The 22,071-nt window shown below is 38.8% G+C and overlaps 1 protein-coding gene across 14 annotated transcripts in view; it reads right to left on the bottom strand.

Annotated features, from left to right (window-relative positions):
- Positions 1-22,071, bottom strand: part of KAT6B (lysine acetyltransferase 6B) — a 192,691-nt gene that overhangs the window by 26,057 nt on the left and 144,563 nt on the right. For 11 of the 14 annotated variants that reach the window (XM_047761837.1, XM_047761838.1, XM_047761842.1 and 8 more), the window contains 4 exons: positions 20,276-20,391; positions 18,203-18,344; positions 14,848-15,009; positions 11,426-11,519 (listed from right to left, as the gene is read on the bottom strand). In XM_047761837.1, the coding sequence (XP_047617793.1) occupies positions 11,426-11,519; positions 14,848-15,009; positions 18,203-18,344; positions 20,276-20,391 (514 nt within the window). The remainder of the gene's footprint in view (positions 1-11,425; positions 11,520-14,847; positions 15,010-18,202; positions 18,345-20,275; positions 20,392-22,071) is intronic. The other 3 variants (XM_047761839.1, XM_047761847.1, XM_047761850.1) reach the window with 1 other exon arrangement.

Raw genomic sequence — 22,071 nt, 5'->3', positions numbered from 1 at the left:
GCCTCCTTCTGTCTAGTGTGAAACCAAGGAACATGCCTTTCACAGAAAGAATTCTCTATTTCATTTAAAATGATGATTCAACTTGGACTCCCCCCACAAAAGACACATGCAAATATATTGTGTATAGTGAAGCCTACCTGTATTACAGCAACCACATTTTTCGATACCTTCTGCTATATAACAAAAAACAGTGCATATTTTTTTCAATGTGGACAAATAGTTCCATTCTTAACTGGAATTATTTTTAATCCTCTTGACTATTTTTAAGCACTTTATAAACATCAATTTAAAACAATTTTTGTTGAAAAAAGGGAGCTCCTTTATGATGTTAACTCAAAGCAGGATTCAACATAAATATTATAAAACAAGGTTTTTATATTGGTAAACATGAAAATGTAGCACTAATATTAGAGTAAGAATATGCTAAACACAAATTTATGGAGGAGGGGAAAAAAAACAGATTTCTAACTAGTAATTTCCTAACAGAATTCTAAACGAATGCAGAGAATTGCTTTACCCAAAACAAACTGATATTTTAAAAAATACACCTTCTAACCAGCTGAAATGTATTGTTTGGAAATGTAAATGTATTGTTTAGAAATACCCTCATGAGAGGACGTTATCAAACTATTATCTTAGAATATTCTATTTCAAACATAACACAACAAGCTGGAAAAATACGTTTACAAGGAATAATTCCCTTGAAACCAAAACCAGGTATGGCACTAATGTTAACCAATCAGAATAATATCTTTCTTGATCTTGGTTTAATACTGGGAAAATGCTTCCCTTGCATTTATCTTAACTGGGAAAATGGAAACAAGAGTTGGAAGCATTTTCTTACTCTGCACTGATGGAGCCCAGGTGCACCCCGCACACACAGCATGCATGGCTAAGTGAACCTCCATGTGCCGGCTACTTCTCTGTGGGCAAGAAATAGATCATTTATCCTGCTGGTCCTATCACCAAGGCCAACCCTGGCATGTTTGCTGAAGGAAAGGACGAAAGGATCAAGAGTTAAAAACAAACAACAAAACCCATAAAGACTGAAAGGAGATCTGAGATCAAGCCCCAGTTCTGCAGGAACCTGGCCAGGTGAATCTGGCAGATGTTTTCAGTGACACAGAGAAGAGGACTGACTATCTCTGGGCAATCATTTATTCATTCACTCCCTCAACAAACCCTTTGTGACCTTGTCTCCTAGATGTGTGGCACTGTGCTTTGGGCTTAGAGCTCAGCACTAAACAAGTCCTCGTTCCCTTTGCTCTTTTTTTTTTTTTTTTTTTTTTTAAAGGGCTGCACCTGTGGCATATGGAAATTCCCAGGCTAGGGGTGGAACTGGAGCAGCTACTCACAGCCTATGTCACAGCCACGGCAACACCAGATTGGAGCAGTGTCTGTGACCTACACTACAGCTCACAGCAATGCAGGATCCTTTAATCCACTGAGGGGGGCCAGGGATTGAACCCAAACCCTCATGGATACTAGTCAGGTTCGTTACCACTGAGCCACAATTGGAACTCCAGGTTCCCTTTACTCTTGAAGATTAGGTTTTCTAATACTAATTATTAGAATGGAATTTACCCAGTAGTGGGTTTCAAAATGATTATTACAAATGCTGGTCAATGTTAGAAATCCAAACAGACAAAAGATTTGCTAAAAAATAAAATCCACCTGCATGCCAACTTGAAATAATTTCTGAGCTACGTAAGGCAAAACGGTAGCTGCAGACCGTATGTTTCATATTTACAATGTTTTCATTGAAGCAATGAATACAAACTATTCTATAAGAGCTATTTATTTTCTCCTATTTATGACAAGCTTAGTTTAAAAAAAAGATACATAAATAAATCGTTAGCTGTACTGCCTCATGCAACTCATTTCAATGCATTCAGTAACAGTCAACCTCTGAATAAATCACTGAGAGCTCAATTTTTAACCTTGATGTCATCTTTAGCATATTAAAATACACTGTACTTCAGCCCAGTGTAATAAAAGTCATGACAAAAGCTTCTAGTACAATATATTATAATGAGAAAATAAGGAAAAATAGCCATTTTCCTTATTATATTACAAACTAGAATCCTATTAAAATATAAGTCATCATTATACTTGATTACAGAGGTCAAAACACATCTTCCAAAAACCTAGCAAAAGTCTGAGGATACAGCTACTGGTCCTATCTTCCAACAAGTGTCATGTGGAGGTGAGGGGAACAGTTCCTATCTTAGAAAAGGCTTCAAAAGCATGAGTAACTATTCTTTAATGGTTGCCTTGCCTGTGCTCACTTGGGGAGGGTAACTGCTGGGAAAGCCCTGCAAAGAGAAAAGCTTTCTTGACAGTTTCTTAGGACTAAAGTTGGAATTCTCCTTCCAAAACAAATGCATGGGAGTTCCCGTCATGACTCAGCAGTAATGAACCCAACTAGGATCCATGAGGATATGGGTTGGATCCCTGACCTCGCTCAGTGGGTTAAGGATCTGGCATTGCCTTGAGCTGTGGTGTAGGCCGGTGGCTACAGCTCTGATTAGACCCCTAGCCTGGCAACTTCCATATGCTGCAGGTGCAGCCCTAAAAAGAAAAAAAAAAAAAAAACCGCATGAAGAAAGGAATTATCTGATAAAAGTCAGGAGAAGATAACTGTCTCTTCAACCAAGTGTGTAAATGAGAATGTTGTCACAGCTCTCATTTCTCTGCCCAAGGTTTATACTAGATAAGATTGCCTCCTTTCTGATGCAACTTACGTGATCCTAAGATAGAGGCTGCCCTTGAATAAAAACACCGGACCTCAGAAGAAGGCAGGGCACCCAACATCATTTGGAATTAAGCAACCACGGCTGATTAATTATGTTCTAATAAAATAAAATTGTTCTTCCTAAGAATCACATGAGAAGAGAAAGTACACTGAAAAAGCTCTTCCTGAGGTAATTCGTTTAACATTTATTCAATAAATAATAAGGACCTATTAAGTGCCAGCCTCTTCCAGGAGGTAAGATTATAGCAGAGAACAAAGATGCTACCTCCATGGTGGGTATATGAATATATGAAAGCCATGAATGTATGAAAGACACATGCAACTTTCTAAATGACTCTGTACTCACTCAGACTACACCATTTTTTTTTTTTATGGTCAGTGCCATTGAAAAAAGGGAAAACTATTAAATAAAAATTGCATAAGTAGGTAAACACTGCCTGTCACATGGGTAGGGCCTTCATTTAATTTGATCAACTCTTCACAGGGGGTCAGAGTGTTTCAGTTACAGATCATGTGCCAAAGACATACTGTCATGTCTCTCAAAACACACTGTCATGTCTCTCAAAACACATTTATGAGCTTGGGGAGCTCATAAATGGGGGGAAGTGAAGTATTTACTCTGCAGCCTACCCAAGAGAGAGTTTACACCCCCAAGTGAGTGCTGCATGACCTTCACGCCATCAGGAAGAAGGCAGAGGTCATGTGTCTCACTGGGACTAAAGGATGAGGCTGCTCAGGGTGAGGTGATTGGCACCAGAGCAGTGAAAGCTACACTATCTATGGCTCCCTGCCATGGTGCTTGCAAAGTGTGGCCCTAAGTCAACCACAATGGCGCAGAGATGCCCAGAGACCCTCACTAGAGAAGTCAGGTGTCTCACCGGGGCCTGGGGAGAATCTGCTCACCCTGGTGTACTCAACTTGCCCTCCAAGAGATGCTAGTGAGGCCTATCAGTCCTGGTTCTTCAGAATTTACCAACATTCAGGTAAAACATGACTCACGGGAACCCAAGCAACCAGACTCCTAAATGAAAACTACTTTCTTAAATTTTTTGGTTTTGCTTTTTAGGGTCACACCCATGGCATATGGAAGTTCCCAGACTAGGGGTCAAATCGGAGCCACAGCTGCTGGCCTACACCACAGCCACAGGAACATGGGATCCAAGCCGCATCTGCGACCCTGTGACCTACACTATAGCTCACAGCAACACCGGATCCCAACCCACTGAGTGAGGCCAGGGGTCGCACTTGCATCCTTACGGATACTAGTCAGATTCGTTTCTGCTGCACCACAAAAAGAACTCAGAAAACTCCTACTTTCTATGGGAGGCCGGTCAGTATCGAAAATTTGTTTCCCAAAAGCAATTTGCAGGTAGGATGAAATTACTGTGAATCTTTAATTGTATTCCAATTCCTAAGTTTTACTTAAACTGTGTTTTGAAAAGTGTCTAAGTGGTAGCTCTTTTAAAGTAATCTATTGAAGGCTGACTGTTAAAACTGGAAGTTCCTAGCTGGCAACCTGAAATATTATGAAATTTATTCCTGTATTTAACAGTTAACCTAGTAGCTAGTGTCTATGATATAGGGGTAGAAGTTTTTGCTTTGAGAGCATTCACATGACTAGCCTCTCAACACCACACCTTTCTAGGTAGAGATGCAGGATATCACTTTCTAATTCTATGTGATGGACCTAGAAAGGAAGAGAAGTAGGGAGAGCCAGACACCAGAGAGAAGATGCTTTCTCATCAAGGTGATGCTTTCTCAAGAAATCAGCCAAGAGCTATAAAGAGGCTAAAGGAAAGACAAACCCGGGAATGGACTCTAAGCACCTCTCTTAGATTAGATTGGTGCATGAGAAACAGACTGGACAAAGAATGAAGGCAGGCATGGAGAATTAACCTGTTCATTCTCAGTAAGAAAGAAACTAGATATTAAGTTGTACCCAGAAGCATCCTTCCTTAAAAGAGGACTATTTCTTATTTTCCTTAAGTCCAGGTGTGTGAGTATGTGTGTGGGTGTGTGCACGCACACACACCATTCTTAAGAAATGAGAACGAGTACAGGGACAATGTTAACCACCCTGTGACATGTCCAAGTTCATAATGTGTAGGCACTAGACTGGGTCATATGCACCCATCTTGTACAGCACACGCTAATTACAGCCTCAGTTTGTAAGTAGTATAGTATATATTCCTCATGTAAGCCAAGGTGAAACCTCTCAACATATAGGATCACAGAAAAGATCAGCAAAGGGGATTTCCTGATATGAGTGCCTAACTCATTCAATCACTCCTGCTTCCTCTAGAGTGAGTTCTGTTCTATCAAAGACAACCCTGACACGCTGGACAATATTTTAATATTGAATAAAGAAAGCAATGAATTGAAGCTGCTTTGAGACTTTTAGAATTAGTTACAAATAAACAGATACTAATTTTTTAAATGACTAAAGGTAGAGTTAACTGATAACTTATGTAACTGACAAGCTGGTTGTATACCAGTCTCAAGAAAACTATAGATTTAAGTTTGTAGACTTTTTGGACCCAACTGTCATCTATCTTTTATAGCTTACCTAAGAGTAAGTAAAGTCTGAAACAAAGAAGTTAGTATAAGACTGAGAATTCTTATCATTCAAGTTAGTATGTTTGATTATTTTAAATTAGGAAATAATATTGAATTTCATCAAATGCCTTTTTTCAATTTGCAATAAACAGCTCATCTGGGTATCATTTTTTTTGTTTTCTCCTTGATCTTTTTCCATCAGTGCTCCCCTCCTCTTTTTTCTGTCAATGCTCCAGTTTTTCTAACCTAAAAACAAAAACCACCTACTGCCCTTGACGGTTGACCTTTCTGAATCTACTTTAAATTTCATTTATACCACAGTCCCCCAAAGCATACTTTTTACACCTTCTCTTAACCTTCTTCTCTGGGGCACTGAACAGTGGCTGCGGAGTGATCCTAGACAAGTTTCTTAGGGTCTCTGTGCCCCCGCCAAAAGAGATGCTAACAGTAAGCAACCTTCCAGGGTTTCTGCAAAGATTGAGTTAATGTGCATAATTCGGGTGACAGTGCTTGACATACAGTAAGTGCTCCAAAAATGTCAGCTGCGATAATGAGTACTGTTGAAATGCAGGCCTCTTTTGGCTTCCCTGACACTCTTCTCTCCTCATCTTCTTCCTACTTCTGGAACCTTTTCAATTCCCTTGATGCCTTCCTCATCCTCTATTAGCTCCTTGAATGTTAGAATTCCAAGCACTCCATCCTCAGCCCTGTTTCCCTACACTCTCCCTGGGTTGTCCTCATCCACGCCTATGGTTTTAACCACTATGATATGCCCACAATTCTTCGTAGGATCCCTCTACTGCATACCCTTACTGGGCTCTCAACTTCATGGGAAGCTGGGCATGGGGTGTCCAAAATCACAATGAAGACAACATGGCCAAAGCTGCACTTGCTATCTTTTCAAGCTCAATTCATTCACTCATTCAACTAGTATTTACTGAGCACCACTAGGTGCCTGGCAGAGTTCAACTTGTTGCAGGATGAATAGGAAAACACCTGCCTCATTTCCATGCATCTTCATTGCCACTGCCCTCGTTTAGGCCTTTACTGACTCTTTTTTCTTTTCTCTTTTTTTAATGGCTGAACCTGAAGCATATCGAAGTTCTCAGGCTAGGGGTCAAATTGGAGCTGCAGGAGCCAGCCTACCTGACAGCCACAGTAACAGGGGATCCTCACTTAACCCAGTGAGAGAGGCCAGAGATTGAAACTGTATCCTCATAAAGACAACATTGGGTCCTTAACCCACCAAGGACACAGAACAGAATTCCAGGCTTTCAGACTCCTGCTTCTTAATTTTCTTTTTAGTTATGGCAAAAAGTATGAACAAGAAAATTGTAGCTACCTGTAATTCTAATTCTAGAGATAATCCGGAAGTGTATTTCCTTTCTTTCTGTCCATATACTTTTACATAATTGACAATAGAGTATACACACAATTTTGAAAGCCATTTATTTATCATAAGCATTTTCTTATTTTATTAAAAATTCTTCAAAACGTAATTCTTAATGGCTAATGATATTTCATTATATGAATATACCATAATTTTCGTAGACAACTGGTTCTTTCTTACCTTTGAATACTGAGGCTGTTTCAGTTTTGTTTTGTTTTTTCTGCTGTGAGAAGTTTGCTCACCCACACAGTGAGGTTAAAAGCACATATCTCAGTTGTTGGTGGAGGACAGAATGAGTCAGGACTCCTAGGGAAGTGGCTGGTACATATTAGACACTCAGTAAATGCCAGCAATGTTGCTGCCACCAATGATTCCCCTTTTTTTGCACATGCTGTATTCATGTCCTCTGCTCATTTTTCCATTAAGGTTTATGTTTTAACACTATCAAACCTTTAACTACTAAAGACATCAAAACCTTGCTGGTCTATTTGTTAAATATCTTTCCCATTATGTTTGCTTTAAATATTCAACCATTTTCCTACATAGATATTTTACACTTTTATATAGTCAAGTTCGTCTGTGTGTATGTGTATATATATATATATATTTTTTTTTTTGTCTTTTTTTATCTTTTTTAGGGCCACACCAAAGCATATAGAGGTTCCCAGGCTAGGGGTCTAATCAGAGCTGTAGCCGTCGGCCTACACCACAGCCACAGCAGTGCCGGATCCGAGCCATGTCTGCGACCCATACCACAGCTCAAGGTGACACAGGATCCTTAACCCACTGAGAGAGGCCAGGGATTAAACCCGCAACCTCATGATTCCTAGTTGGATTCATTAACCACTGAGCCACGATGGGAACTCCATTGTCTGTATATTTTTTTGGTGTGTGATTTCTTTAGTTCTTTTAATGCTTAGGATATCCTTGACTGTCTAAAGATCAGATAAATAAGTATCTTTTCTTCTACTTTTTAAATGTTTTTATTTTTGATTTTTGTTAACCTCTAAGCTTTTAATCTATCTGGAATTTCTTTTGTTTTTACCCAAATGTCTAACACACTTCCTTATATGGTCACGCTTTTGAATATGCTGGTTCCCTCGGCCTGGGATGTTTTCATGCCATGAGCTCTCAATATATATTGTAGAACATACTGCCCAGCAACTGATGTCTTGTCAGTGAATCTGACCACACAGCAACGGCTATGTCCTCTTCATTTTGGTTGCTCATGTTTAGCAGTGTAGACTAGCGTTACTATTATCTATCTATCTTTTAAAGGATACAACAAGGATAGAGAAAAACTAAAGTGGATAACAGAAACAAATAAACCGAACTGTATTTCAAATGAATAGTACAACCTCACTGAAGGGAGATAGGTTAAAAAGAACTAACCCAAGTCACGTGTGAACGCAGTACTTTAACTAAATACACTTAGCTTAAAGTCAAAAAGAACTATACATAAATATTGACCTCTAGTTCGGAGGTTTGTTTTACACAGTGGTACGAGTTAACAACTCTAAAACTACTTAATGTGTATTCCAGACTGAGCATATAAATAAATACATTGTGGATAATGGAAGTCAGGTTTCTCACTATTAGCGAAGAGAGTTACAAACACAGAAATGTGAAAGGATAGAATAAAACCATGCAGTGGCATTGATGTGGAATGCAGAGTTCAGTATGAACTCATGATAGGGGTAGGTGTAGGTACAGATGTAGTTGTGTGTATGTGCATACACACACCTTTAAGTTTTGGGCAGTCACAAAACTCATGAGTTGTTTTATGAGCAACTGGGAGCTAGTGCCCTTGAGTCACTCTGGCCAAGCTCTCCAGATGACCTCCTGGGAAGCCCTGCTCTAACAAAACCCAGATGAGCTATCTTGGGAAGAGACAGGCAACAACATTATTCCAAGGACAGCATTTGGTCCTGGGATGACCATTCCACCTCTTGACTGTCATAGAGAATAGTGCTCAAAACTCTGGACTCATAGTTCTTTGTATACACAGCACACACCACTTTTCACCCATGTCTACGATCCAGTGTGCCAGTGGGCAGCTGGGTAGCTAACAGTTTTCCTTCTACTGGTATCTTGTTTTAGCTTCCTAAACCAGCAGTTTTTAGAGACAAAATAAAGACTTCCTGCCTTACAGCTTTCTTTGAATTACCAAATATACTTCTCCTGACCAAAAAATCCTCAGGCTCATGTACACATAGAAATAAAATAAATCTAACCATTAAAAGGTTCCTTAAAAAAAAAAAAAAAAAAAAAAAAGAACAGATTTTAGAAAACCTGTAACCCTGGTTATCTGCTTTGCCCTGAGTTCTGAGTTATAAGGTTTTCAATGATTATGAGAGGGCATGGGGTTTATCTCCTTCTGCAAAACTGGATCTAATCATTATAGAAAGATATTTATCTACTATTATTTTAAGTAACTCCAAAGAGGGAGATGCTATCAATTTTTTCAGCAGCCTACTTTATCTTCTTTAAAACCTTTGTAGCCAAGGACTTTTTCCCCCTTGGTTTTAAAGTGAATTTCTATTGGGTTTACACCAGTCTCCACTTTCAGTGCTATAAAATTCTTCCCTTGGTTTCCTATTCTCTGAAGAAATAGCACCCATCCCCTTTCAACTTTATTCAAATCATTCACCATACTCCTTAACCCACTCCAATGCAGGGTGATGCCAAGAGTATACAAAAGAGAAAATCTACAATGACACCTCAGCGCTGCATCATGACTGTCCTGAGCCATCCATATCAGTTTGAATATGTTCCTTAATTCATATTTAAAAAAAAGAGAGTAGACTCTAATGTAGTTTTCACTAATATGGTTAACATAAAGATTTAGCATTTGAAGGGAATGTCTTTGTTCCTGGGTGGTTCTCTTATGTAGAAGGCCTCAGTTTCAGATCATGCTGCACAAAGAAGATGCTAGCACTTTGGAGATTCGATTCAGATCAAAGCAAATACATTTAATGCAGATTTCTGAGGGCACCGCCCCACTGAGTACAGAGAAGGTATTCAAGGAGTTTACAGTAAGTTGGAAGTATGATACTTGTATCAAATAATTACCACAAAAGAACTTAACTGAGTCTAAGTGCTATCCTGCAGAGATATATGGATCCAAGAAGAGAACGGGATGAAAGTCCATGAGGAGGGATCAAAAAGAAGAGGCTCTTGAGCTAGCTCTTAACAATGGATAGGATTCTGAACAGATGGAGGCTAGAAAAGGAGGAAGCAGTCCTTTTAGGAAAGGACCACATAGACAAAGAATAGAAGTATGGGAACCTGCTCAGAATATTTGAGAAGGAGGTTAATATATGAAAAAGTCTAAGAGATAGGCTGGCTCTAGCTGTTGGAAGATCTTGAATATTGAGCTAAGGAGTTTGCTTTATTCTGCAGGCATGCAGATCCTATCCAAAGTTAAAGGTTTGAATGGCGGCTGTGCATATCAAGTTATAATATTTAGGAACAACTGGTGAATAGTGGCCACAGAAGATTTCAAAATAAGACAAGTGGATTTGCCCTTAGAACTCATTACAACCAGGACTGTAAAATAAAAATGGTGACCTTCTGGTAAGGTGGCCCTCTGTGGGATAACTAGATCAGGCGGAAATAATACTAGCATAAAGCATTAATAACTAGAAAAGTTATCTGAAAATATAAAAATAATCAATAAAAAGAATAACATCCTTCAATATCAATAAATTCTAGAAATCAGTCCAAAAATACTATACAGTTATACTTTACACTCAGATTTTAACATTTCAACACCTAATATACACATTTAGACAAAAAGTGTGACTTCATGGTTTCCCTTGAGCACAGTTACATTTTGGTTTTGCTTTTGATGTACCTTATGTAGATCACAGGATTTGTTATATTTTCCTTCTTTCAGTTTAAAATCTGGTAATGAAGACGCACACAGTTCCTAGTGACAAATTTTTACACAGTCGGAAGTGATTACTATGATGGGATACCTGGCCTTTGTGTTATCTGGATATTTGAAACAATTCTCCAGATGCAGCCTATTTACACACCCCATGTAAGATAAACAAGGAGGAAAAAACCACCAATTTTTTTTTAACATTATTAACTATGCATATTTTAAAATAGTAATTCCATTTTCATTGAGAAGACTCAGAAGATACCGACATATGAGGATAAAAAAATATTTCTTGGATATCCTCTAGATACAGACATTGTAATAATTTCCATAATAGAAAAGGGAAATTAACAAAATAAGATGGTTATTTCTACTAGCGAGGCTCAAAGCACGGGCTACCTAAAGAATTGTTTTTCTGAATAGAAATATACCTTTTCTGCTCTGTATTGCACAAGATTATAGGCAAAATTTTAGAAAGCTGGAAATCCTTTTAAATAACACTTCCGTTCGCTTTAATCGCAAATAATTGCCTCTTTTGGTGCTAATGAGCATCAGCCCCACAGAATGGAATGTAATTCTGCCAGTTCATTCAGGGTAATGGCTTTGTGAGTTGGTGACACTGCCGAGAGATCTAGTCTCAATTTCCTAGAGCACAATAAGTGAGCGGTAGTACATTTTTCACTTGAGGAAGATTTTCTAACCTATGTAAATATAAATAGAAAACTCATTATCTATTGATAAAAACAACAAAGTGGGTTAAATAAAGTTTTATGTATTATTCTCCTTTAACAGCCATCAGCTCCCTGGATCGTGAAAGTAAATAAAGCACTTCACTTACTGAAATCAATGAGAAACCGTCCAAATCCTTGCCTTTGGTGCTGAGGCATGATCATTATGCAGGAGACATTATACTTCTGCTGGCAAAGCTTTTCCTGAGGGAAAGAGAAACAGATCAAGTATGTCAGAGCTCTGCTGAAATGGGCGATTTCCTGCACCTGCCACCATCCTTGTGCACTAAGGTGAGCCAATGTGTGAGGTCAGGATCAAGCAGAATAATCCTACCGTGTTAATCAATCAAACCCTCAGCTAACAACAAACTATCCACTCTAGGAATGCCTCTCAATTACATCTTCATTCTTGAAAGCAGTACCATGAAACATGAATAAAGAATCCAAGGAAATGTGAGCCAAATGAAACAGAATACAGATTATGGAAGAAGTGTTTTCCTTGGTCAACTTGGGAGGTGGGGAAAAAAACACCCCTCCCCCCCAAAATACAACATCCAGGGAGTCACCTAGTGGGGTCAGTTAGGACTTACTTAGCTGGCTGCCTTGCTTGCTAATTGCCCCCCAATGAAACTACAATAGTGTATTTGCACAAATACATTTCTTCTATGAATAAAAAGTCAAAGTAAAGAAAGTGGAGAAACAACCTGCATTTCCAACTAGGAACACAAAACCAAAAATACAGCAGCAACAAGAAACTCCCAAGCCTCCAACCAAAGTGAGGCCAAAATATAACCAACAGTCTGAAATCAGGAGGAAGACTGGAAAGAACATGATGGGCAATGGTTCTTAAGAGTTTAGGAAAAATTTGCAATTTTCATGGGATATGGCATCAGAGCAGCAATATTTTCTTCAGAGTACACAGAAGCCGCCAAAACCTACACAGAGAAGATCTGGAAAAGGCTTTTGAGGTTGTGAATGGCCTGGCCAAATATAAACCACAAATTAGACTGACCACAAATGGTACTAACCACATCAAAGAACTACTTCAGAACACCCAGATCTTTAATGAACCTATTTAAAAGATCACAGGAAATGGTTGTGGAAAAAACCCTACAGGGCAGAATTAAAGATTTCTTTGTGAAAAAGATGGGCTCCTGACTTTTGCACATTTGGAGTTGTCTTTGAGTCTCCAAGAAATGAGGAGGAAGAAATATGTGTATCAATTTTCCTAAGAAACTGGATTGTCCATCACTTGATGTGCACATCAATGGCAAAGAGTCAAATAATTAGTTTATTTGCAAAGTTAGACAAATGGGTCACAGCATCTAAAAAGAGGTGTACTCTGGGTTAAAAGGATTCATCCCTGATGCCATTCTTTTCTTTGTCTCCCACTAATCTTACCTTTACGAGATCATTTGAAATCTGACCCAACAGTGGTCCTTTCCCCTTTGATACAAGCCTACCCTTTAACACAAGTTACAAGAGCTCAAGTCCAATCTCCGGGTAAAATAAGAGCTCCTTCTTCCCTTCCTGTTTTGAGTCATCTACTATGTGCTTGGAAACTCACGTGCATGTAATGACTTACACTGAACTTTTCTACGTCATCTTGGCCATTCTCTGGCTATAACGTCTAGAATCTAGAGTATAACCCCAAGGGGCCAAATTTCTCACACTCCAATTTACATGTTCTACTATGGTTTAATTTGCACCTAGTCTTTTAGCAGTTGTTTTTGAGATTAATTTTCATTGTACTACATTGCCAAAGAAAATTATACTATTTCAGGTATGGTAAGAAATGATAATAGTTGCTGCCATACTATAAAAGAAACTGTGACCAAAAAAAATTTTTTTGGCTTTTTTGGGGGGGCTACACCCAAGGCATATGGCTAGGGGTCTAATTGAGCTGCAGCTGCCAGCCTACTCACAGCCACTGCAACACCAGCTCTGAGCTGAATTTATGGCCTACACCGCAACTCGAAGCAACGCAGGGTCCTTAACCCACTTAGCGAGGCCAGGGATCAAACCAGCATCCTCATGGATACTAGTCGGATTCTTAACCCATTGAGCCACAATGGGAAGTCCCGAAATTGACAAAATGAAAGAAGTTTAGCCTGTTCTAAGGAAAATGTTGAACCCCATGAGAGGAAGACAGGCAGACTCAAACTCTAGGAGTTACCATGAACCAAAGAACCAGAGGCCAACTCGAAACAAGTCAGGACAAGGACAGCAGGCACCACTGAGTATCTGTTTCTAAACTCAGATACCTTTAAAGAAACACCATTTTCTAACAGGAAGGACAATAAAACCACCATTCTTTTTAACTTTGGAGAAAAAGATGTTTACGCACCTATACAGAAGGTAAAATATTTTGTAAATTATATAGATTTCCTGATTGTTGCTTTACCCTGTGTTAATTCTCTATTATCCTTTGAATCTATAATCTATAAAGTTAACTTTCTTCTTGTTCATTTTAGAGCTTTACCAAGTATGTGGATTAAAATGTTGAGGCTGTTTCCCACGAATGCTGTCACTTGTTCATGTTTTTGTTTATGGTCTCTGAGTTGATTTTTAAACTTAGAAAAACTACACTATTCAAAGGACTTTCCTATATATTCTACCTTTTGATTTTCCATGAAAATGACACTTCCATAGGCATTCCATTTACATTATGCAACAGTAGATTCAGTGAAATTCACTTATCACCTAATATGTAAAAACATATCATAAGATAAATAAAACATAGGGTTTGGATCATTTACCTTCTGCCTAGAAGTCTTAAAATTATCATCCTGACATATAATTTCCTAAGAGCCTAAGAAAAGTTATGGTCATTACCTGGTAAATATCTCCAAACTCAGATTTCCTTTATTGCGTATGAGTTATTGTTTCTCAGAAGCCTCTGAACAGAAGAATGTGAGAGAAACGCTCTGAACCAGTGAAAAAGACAAACTATATCCACTCAATGTGTCATGGGCTCCCCTGTATTAACAGCTGGAGATACTTAGGCTTTCTAAAGGGGAGGCTGCTTTAGATCTTAAAACAATAGCACAGAGAATAAGAGACGAAAGAGTAAAACCACCCATTATATCAGCTTAACTGTCCAAATGCCAACGTTCCAACTCACTGAGATACTGATAACCACAGAGGGAATGTAATGAGGAGAAATGAGAATTATCTTTTAAATGCTACATTACACTGAAACGTTTATGTTGACACCACTTGGGGGAAAAGGGAAATAAGCTTAACATTTAGAAAATGAAAGATGCTAGGTAGTCTGCAAGGCAGCAATTATAATGTTAGGTGAAGGCTGACAGGACAGCAGACAGTGCTGAGGTCCCTACCACACTTCCTAGACACAATGCTTATTGTTTTTGTTTTTGTTTAAAATGAGCTCTGAACAAGAATCTGAGCTTTTCCAAAACATGTGTCACCTATTCAAATTAGAGTCATAAAAAAGCCCTGTTTGAAGGATTGGGCTCTACCAAAAACATTTTGAAAAAGAAAATGAAGGTCATACTGGCTCTTGTTTTACCTTAGAGAAGTATCCAACCAGATGACAGCCCTTTTCATCATTTTTTGTAAGAACATAAAAAAGGAATGGCTCGACATCATAATACAACGTTTTGTGGTCCAGGAAGAGCTTGGCTAACAAGCAAAGGTTTTGGCAATAAATTTTGCTCATATTCCCATCAACCTAGCAAAGAGAAACAGACAACATTATTTAACATAAAAATACCACTCAATATAAAATTGTTTCTTTTATATGGTATTTTGGAAAGTATATAATTTTATTTCGAAATCCCAAACCGAGAGATTAAAACACTCCATTGACCAAGCAGAAAGTTTACCAGAAAATAGCTGTCACTTGGCAAATCAGAATTCCATTTCTCCTAGATTGGGGTAAATTTAAGGTTGCTTAAATTTCTCTTTACACTATCTGAAGAAAGGCCAAACTGCTAACAAAGGAGTAATTTTTATTTGCAATTTATTACGAGTGAAAAATGACTAGGCATGTCCTTTTTTTTTTGAACCAAGTAAATTTGAATTAATGAAATGTAAACCTATTAAAATACTGCTCGATTAAGTTAAACTTCATGTTGTTTTCAAAAGGGCTTCACATAAAAATAAAATAAATGAACTGTATTATTCTGGTTCCTCAGAAGTGTGGATTAGCAAAAGAGGCTTCCACTTTGGTTCTACCCCAAGCATCATTTTAAATATAATTGGAAAAGATAAAATTTCTATGTTGGGAATACTTACACAGAAAGTGAGATGAATTTCAACCTAAAATAAGTACCATGATTATAATCTACTTCTCATCAAAATAAAAGAATCAAGCTGTGATACTGATGGTTATAGACAGGAGGCTAGGCACAAATGCCAATTTCTTTGATCAAATGTAGTTACTTGTCGAAAACAGAAAGCACAGCAGATTCAAGAATTTCACTAGCACTTTTCTTAGGGGAAATGGATATGTGCTAACCAGAACTCTTCAACAATGAACTTGACCATTCCTGGGTCTCCTGTGGACCATACAGGTTCTCATATTACACAAATTATTTTAAAACTTTATATAACTATTTCCCTTGGATGAGACCTAGGTCCCATACATGGCAACATAATCAAACATGGGCAACGGGCACAGACAATACAATTCTCTCTTTAATTAAAGGAAGTGTTTATGTATTGGGGAGTATGGTCCTTTTGGAAATGATAGTATACTACAACAAGGAAAGACAGAGATGTACGTATCCCTGAATCAAAAAAAGGAGAGATCACAAAACTGAAGCAAAATTCTTATTGGCTGTGAAATGTCTAATGTGGCATAATTTTAAGAGGGATAGAGACAAGATAGGAAAGTAGTGATTTGCGATTATTATTTGATTATTTTCTAAGTTACTTACGACACTGCTAAGAGAAGTTTCCTACATGCTATACTCTTGTTATTAACTCAGTCTAGAATAGGGACCTTGGCACTTATCCAATCCAACTCCTTCAATTACGTTTATGAAAAAATTTTACAAATCTGCTTCTGATTTTTCCCTCTGTATGGTCCAAAAGCACCTACCCTGCAAGAGACCATTCTTAGTAGCCTAACTAGACAGATTCTCTTAACCCTGAGAAGACTCTCCCTGCATTTATGAGAGCTTCATCCCCACAGGCAGATTTATGCTGATTTAACAATTACTTAAAGCCAACAATGTGTTTTGTCCTTTGAGAAACAATGAGTTGATGATTTTCATTTTATTCTGGTCAGAAGAAAGCTTTCAATGCATCAAGGAAGGAGCCAATATTGAAGGGGAACTTGTGACATTCGTTAACTAAGCTTTAACTGGGAACAGCTCTGTGACTCCACTGGTTGAGGCTGGTTAGGTAGCATCCCAAGACTGACAACAGGAGGACAGCCACTTACATTCGGCTTTCCTTTTCCACCCAATGGCCCTCACCGGGGTGATACTGCCTCCCAGGGGACACTGGCTGCAGCTGGAGACATTACTGGTTGTTCTCACTGGAGGAGGTGCGGTCCTCCTGGCGTTGAGTGGGTAGAGGCCAGGGATGCTGCTAAACATCCTCCAATACTCAGGACGCCCCATACACCAAGAATCATCCAGCCAGAAACGTGAACAGTTTCCAGGTTGAGAAACCCTGTGCCTCCCATTTAGAAAGAACTAATGTATCACCAAATCTTCCCAAGAACAATACCCTTCTTCATTCAAGCCTGCCAAAAGGACCTGGTATAACCTGGAAGACGGGCTTTAAAAAAATCATAAAACATAGCTGGAGTTACATGTGATCTCTGATCCGTCTTAGGAAAAAGCAGTGGGCCCAGCCAAGCCTGTTTGAGAGAGGGAGCCTGGTCCATGAGAAAAATCCGTAGGACCCACCCCAAACGTTAGATACAGTGCAAGATAGTACAGACCAGAACTAAAGAGAAAGTGGGGCAGCAGAATAAATTTCCAATCTGAACTCAGTAAAAGGGCATCGTAAACTAAAACTGTATTTCAGAGAAAAAAGACATATCTGCTGTGCAAGGATGACTTGTTCTGAGCACCGAGGAAAACAATGCAAGAAGGGGTAACATAGAAAAAAAATAAGGCAGGGCAATGGAAGTGTTCACGTGAGAAAATGAAGAAGCCCTATGAATAGGCAATAACATGAAAGAAAAGGTATGGTCTCTTCAAGGTGCAACTGGCTCAGCTAAACTGGATCCCTGAAGCTGACAATAAATAGCACATGATCAAACAATGAAACGATATAGCGTCTAAGACTTTCTACTACTAAATCAATTCTGAAAACACAATTGTCTTCAAGAACACACAATGACAGACATGTGGCCACAAGGGGTTCCTGTGAACAGCAGAGTTCTCCAGGGGTGGCCATCTACCCAGATGGGGGCGGCGGGGAGGTCCCAACCTCTGCTGGGGTCTCACCAAAAGGATTATCCACCCTGCCAAGAAATGGATGGAAACACAGGTGGTTGTGTATTGAGGAGATATGTACAGCTGCTCAATTCCCTGGAAGAATGAGCACCTGCCAGACATTGGCTGGAGCTGTTGAACAAAGCTAATTTCTCCTGCCAAAGAAAAGTAGAATTTACAAAGAGCTGGGGAGATCATAAATTCACCAGTGAACATGTCTGCTGCAGACAGGGATTTGGGAGAAGACAAAAAAGTTAATGTGATGATGTAGGAATTCATCATCAATCTCAATGGTTGCTTAATATGGTTAGAAAAACATTCCAAAACATAGAGATATTTTAAAAAGCAGTTTGAATTTCAGTGCCAAAATTGAATATACTTTGTACCTTCTACAAACAAATCAGTACATGGTCAACAATTAGAGGCACTAGGTTTCAAGTGCTGAGTTTTTTATTTACACACGCTTACCTCAAATACTGAAAGGTCTTTCCTTCGGTAAATTTCATTTGCTGGAGGATGAAACCATCCACATTTCTTTGAGTGCCTTAACAAAATATTTTTACTTTTCATATATTTAAGACAGAATTCACACAGGTAAAGCTTTGGTAATCTGTTGAAATTTTAAAATCAAAGAATAGAATCAGATTGATTACCCCTTTCACAGGAAAATATTAAATATTATTCGATTTTCTCTAAGTTATAAAAAGGCTGTATAATAGTATTTGAAAGAAGTCATTTCAAAAAAAGGAAAAGAAAAAAGAAAGCTAGTAGTAAAGAGAATGTACAAACCTTACATTATTTTTCAATCTAATAATATTTGCTGCCTTTACTTTGAGAACAAGTCATTTGTTTCCTTAGAAATGTCCTATAGAAAGAAAGGTTTTCAGACTTGGAACCTACTCTAAAAACTATGGCATCCTAACATCCACGCATATCTTTCAAATTTCAGATTTAACGTCATAGTTTCAAGAGTATACGTGATCAGTGGTCTAACTCTAACACTCTTTTACTCAGAGAGAAGTAAACTCATTATTTTTAAAATGATCTGTGTACTTATAAGGCAGTCCTAGAATTTAGTTGTTTCCATTTCTTATGGATGAGGTAACTTCCAAGTTATTATCATAGTTATACATGGTCTAAAGCAGTAAATGTAGTTAAGTCCAAAGACCTTACTTATTTCTACCAATTCTACCAACTCTCTGAGAAACAGGAGACAGATTTCCCTTCTCTGCTGACTTTTTCTCTACCTTAAAAATTATACCATTTTTCACTTGTGCCCTATCATGCTTCTTAAGTGGACATTGCTAGTATTTATAAGAAAATGTTTAGAAGCACTTTCAAGGTCTTGAGGGTATAAGAATGGGGAGAAAGTTTTGGGGGAGAATTAGATAAGATTCAGATCACAGCAATATCAAATCTTGGACTCACATGCATATTTTATTCAGAGCTCTCAGAACACATGACTTATGATTACGCATACAAATAAAAGCTCATAGCTGCTTTTAAAAAATTGTTCAGGAGTTCCCACTGTGGTGCAACAGGATCAGTGGTGCCTCTGGAGCGCTGGGACGGATGTTTGATCCCTGGCCCAGGTTAAAGATCTGGCGTTGGCAAAGCTGCAGCGTACACAGGTTGCAACTGCAGCTCGGATCTGATCCCTGGCCCAGGAGCTCCATATGCCTCGGGGCAGCCAAAAAAGAAAAAAAAAAAAGAATTTTCAAGAACATAAAGCTAGCCATGTAAACTAGAAAGGGATACAAACTGGGAAGGGAAACCAAGACTCCTGACTCTTAATTTATCATGCAACTCCCAAAGAACCCTCCCCATTTTCTCCAGTTGGATGACTGGACAGTCACCCGCAAGAACAAGAAAGGGACAATATCTATTGTAGAAGAAAAGCAAGATTGTGATTACCAGAAACTTTGCAGGATAAAACATTTGAGAAGATAGTAATAAAGTGTGCCCTAACACACCTGAAGAAATCTGTTCACAAGATACCCAATTTTAGATATATTAGTTCAAGACAATTTCACAGCTGATCTTTGTTCAAGATAAAAGAAAATTTTAGTAGTATTATTTTCTCATTTTTAACAAGTTAGTCACAATTGGCTCTAAAAGTCAAGATTCTGGGAAGGGTCTCTTAAAGCTAAACCTCTCCCACCTCCTTTCTCCCATCTTTCCTTTTTTGGTTGTAATTTCTATAAGAAACTTGACAATAAAATGCCAGAAACCAGAGATAAAGCTAACAGGCTTAATGAGGAAACTACCAAACATCTGACAATGCCTTATTTCTTTCCCCCTTGATTCAGTTTCTTATACGAACAATATTTCCTCAATTAACCAGAGAGGGAAAAAAAAATGTCTAAAGGTTAAAAAGCAAAATTTACAATGCCTGTGTTACATAGGACACTGAATACAATAAAAAGATGCTGGCAAAAGTAAAAGTTTTGGAAGCACTTAGAACTGACTATCAAAATGTATGTCCTTAAAATCATGTAATTCCAGCTTCGGAATAGTCTCTCCTCACAAACGAGACATTACCTTGCATATTCCTGTGGGTAAGGCGAGGAATACCAGGTTTGGATTTCATACTTCCCAAATTCTATTACAGAAGGGTACCGGCCACAGTCTTCTACTCCACTTTCACACTCTATTTTCTGTCATAGAGAAAGAAAACAAAATATTAAGTATTAGAAGAGGATTTTTTTCACTTACATTTTGGTTTTCCCTCCAGCGGACATGAAAAACTAGCAAGACCAGAACAGTAATCTTAATTGTGAATTTTCATGTTGTTGAAACAATCATTAAGGACCCTTATGAAATAATAATCAATTTTGCATAAGATTCATATATAAACACTCTAAGAAACAGTATTACCAAAACAGGAAATGAGTAAGCTGTTAATGCATACAAATGTCTACTGAATTAAATTTAACCATCTGCTATAATGTCTCAAAACTGAGGAAATTATAAGATGCGGCTGTTAGATGTTGTTACACTGTTACAGTCCCCTGTCCCTCCACCAAGCAATATTTAACCCAACTGTAATGAAATAATCAGTTGGGAAGCCTGCAGCTTGATATCCATCTCCCTTCACCCCCATGCACCCGGTTAAGAACCTAACCTTGCCTGCCGGATTCACTGTGATATTCCCAGGGTCTGGCCCAGTGCCTGACACAGACAAGCAATGTTTGTGGGCGTTCCCGTTGTGGCTCAGTGGAAACAAATCTGACTAGCATCCATGAGGACACAAATTCTATTCCTGGCCTCACTCAATCGCTCAGTGGGTTAAGGATCTGGCGTTGCTGTGAGCTGTGGTGTAGGAGGCACACGTGGCCTGGACCTGGCATTGCTGTGGCTGTGGTGTGGGCCAGCAGCTAAAGCTCCAATTCGACTCCTAGCCTGGGAACCTCCATATGCCATGGGTATGGCCCTAAAAAGATCAAAAAAAAAAAAAAAAAAGTTTGTGAATGAAAGTGTCATTGTTGATTGGTTAGAAAGAAAGGAATTTAGATTTAGCAGTAACTTTCAGGTAATAAATAGCCTGAGGTTCATCATGTGTGTATATGAGTGCCAGAATTTGGCCTCCAAAACGGTAATATTTAAGGTCTTCAAATCTCAGTGGTGGGGGGAATATTTGACATTTTATCTTCACCAAATATAATACAAAGAACAATGATAGGTGCAGAATGAGGAATGGGAATATCCAATGGTCCCTAAAGTAGAAATAAGCATGAGTATTTAGCCCAAGTGGTTGCTACTAAGAATAAAGCTTAACAGCCTAGAGAGCGCCCTCTAATCCCGCAAAAGGAAGTGAGACGGGGTAAGGAGTCTCTCTGCGAATACTGTGCCCTGGAAATGGAACGTGAACCTACTGTCTTAAAAATTCACAATCCGGGAGTTCCCGTCGTGGCGCAGTGGTTAACGAATCCGACTAGGAACCATGAGGTTGTGGGTTCGGTCCCTGCCCTTGCTCAGTGGGTTAACGATCCCGCGTTGCCGTGAGCTGTGGCGTAGGTTGCAGACGCAGCTCGGATCCAGCGTTGCTGTGGCTCTGGTGTAGGCCGGTGGCTGCAACTCCGATTCAACCCCTAGCCTGGGAACCTCCATATGCCGCGGAAGCGGCCCAAGAAATAGCAAAAAAAAAAAAAAAAAATTCACTATCCATAATAAATTTGTCTTTGAGAAGTCCAGAAGCCTTCTCTCTCAATGTTTTGGTGACAATAAGCTCAGGAGTTAATATTTCAAGGGGAAACATTCATTCATTCATTCATTTTTCTTTTTTTGGCTGTGCCTGCAGCATGCGCAAGTTCCTGGGGCAGGGAGTAAATCTGAGC

The sequence above is a fragment of the Phacochoerus africanus genome, chromosome 15 (assembly GCF_016906955.1).
Source record: "Phacochoerus africanus isolate WHEZ1 chromosome 15, ROS_Pafr_v1, whole genome shotgun sequence".
NCBI lineage: Eukaryota > Metazoa > Chordata > Mammalia > Artiodactyla > Suidae > Phacochoerus > Phacochoerus africanus.
This window is presented reverse-complemented; position numbering and strand designations above follow the sequence as displayed.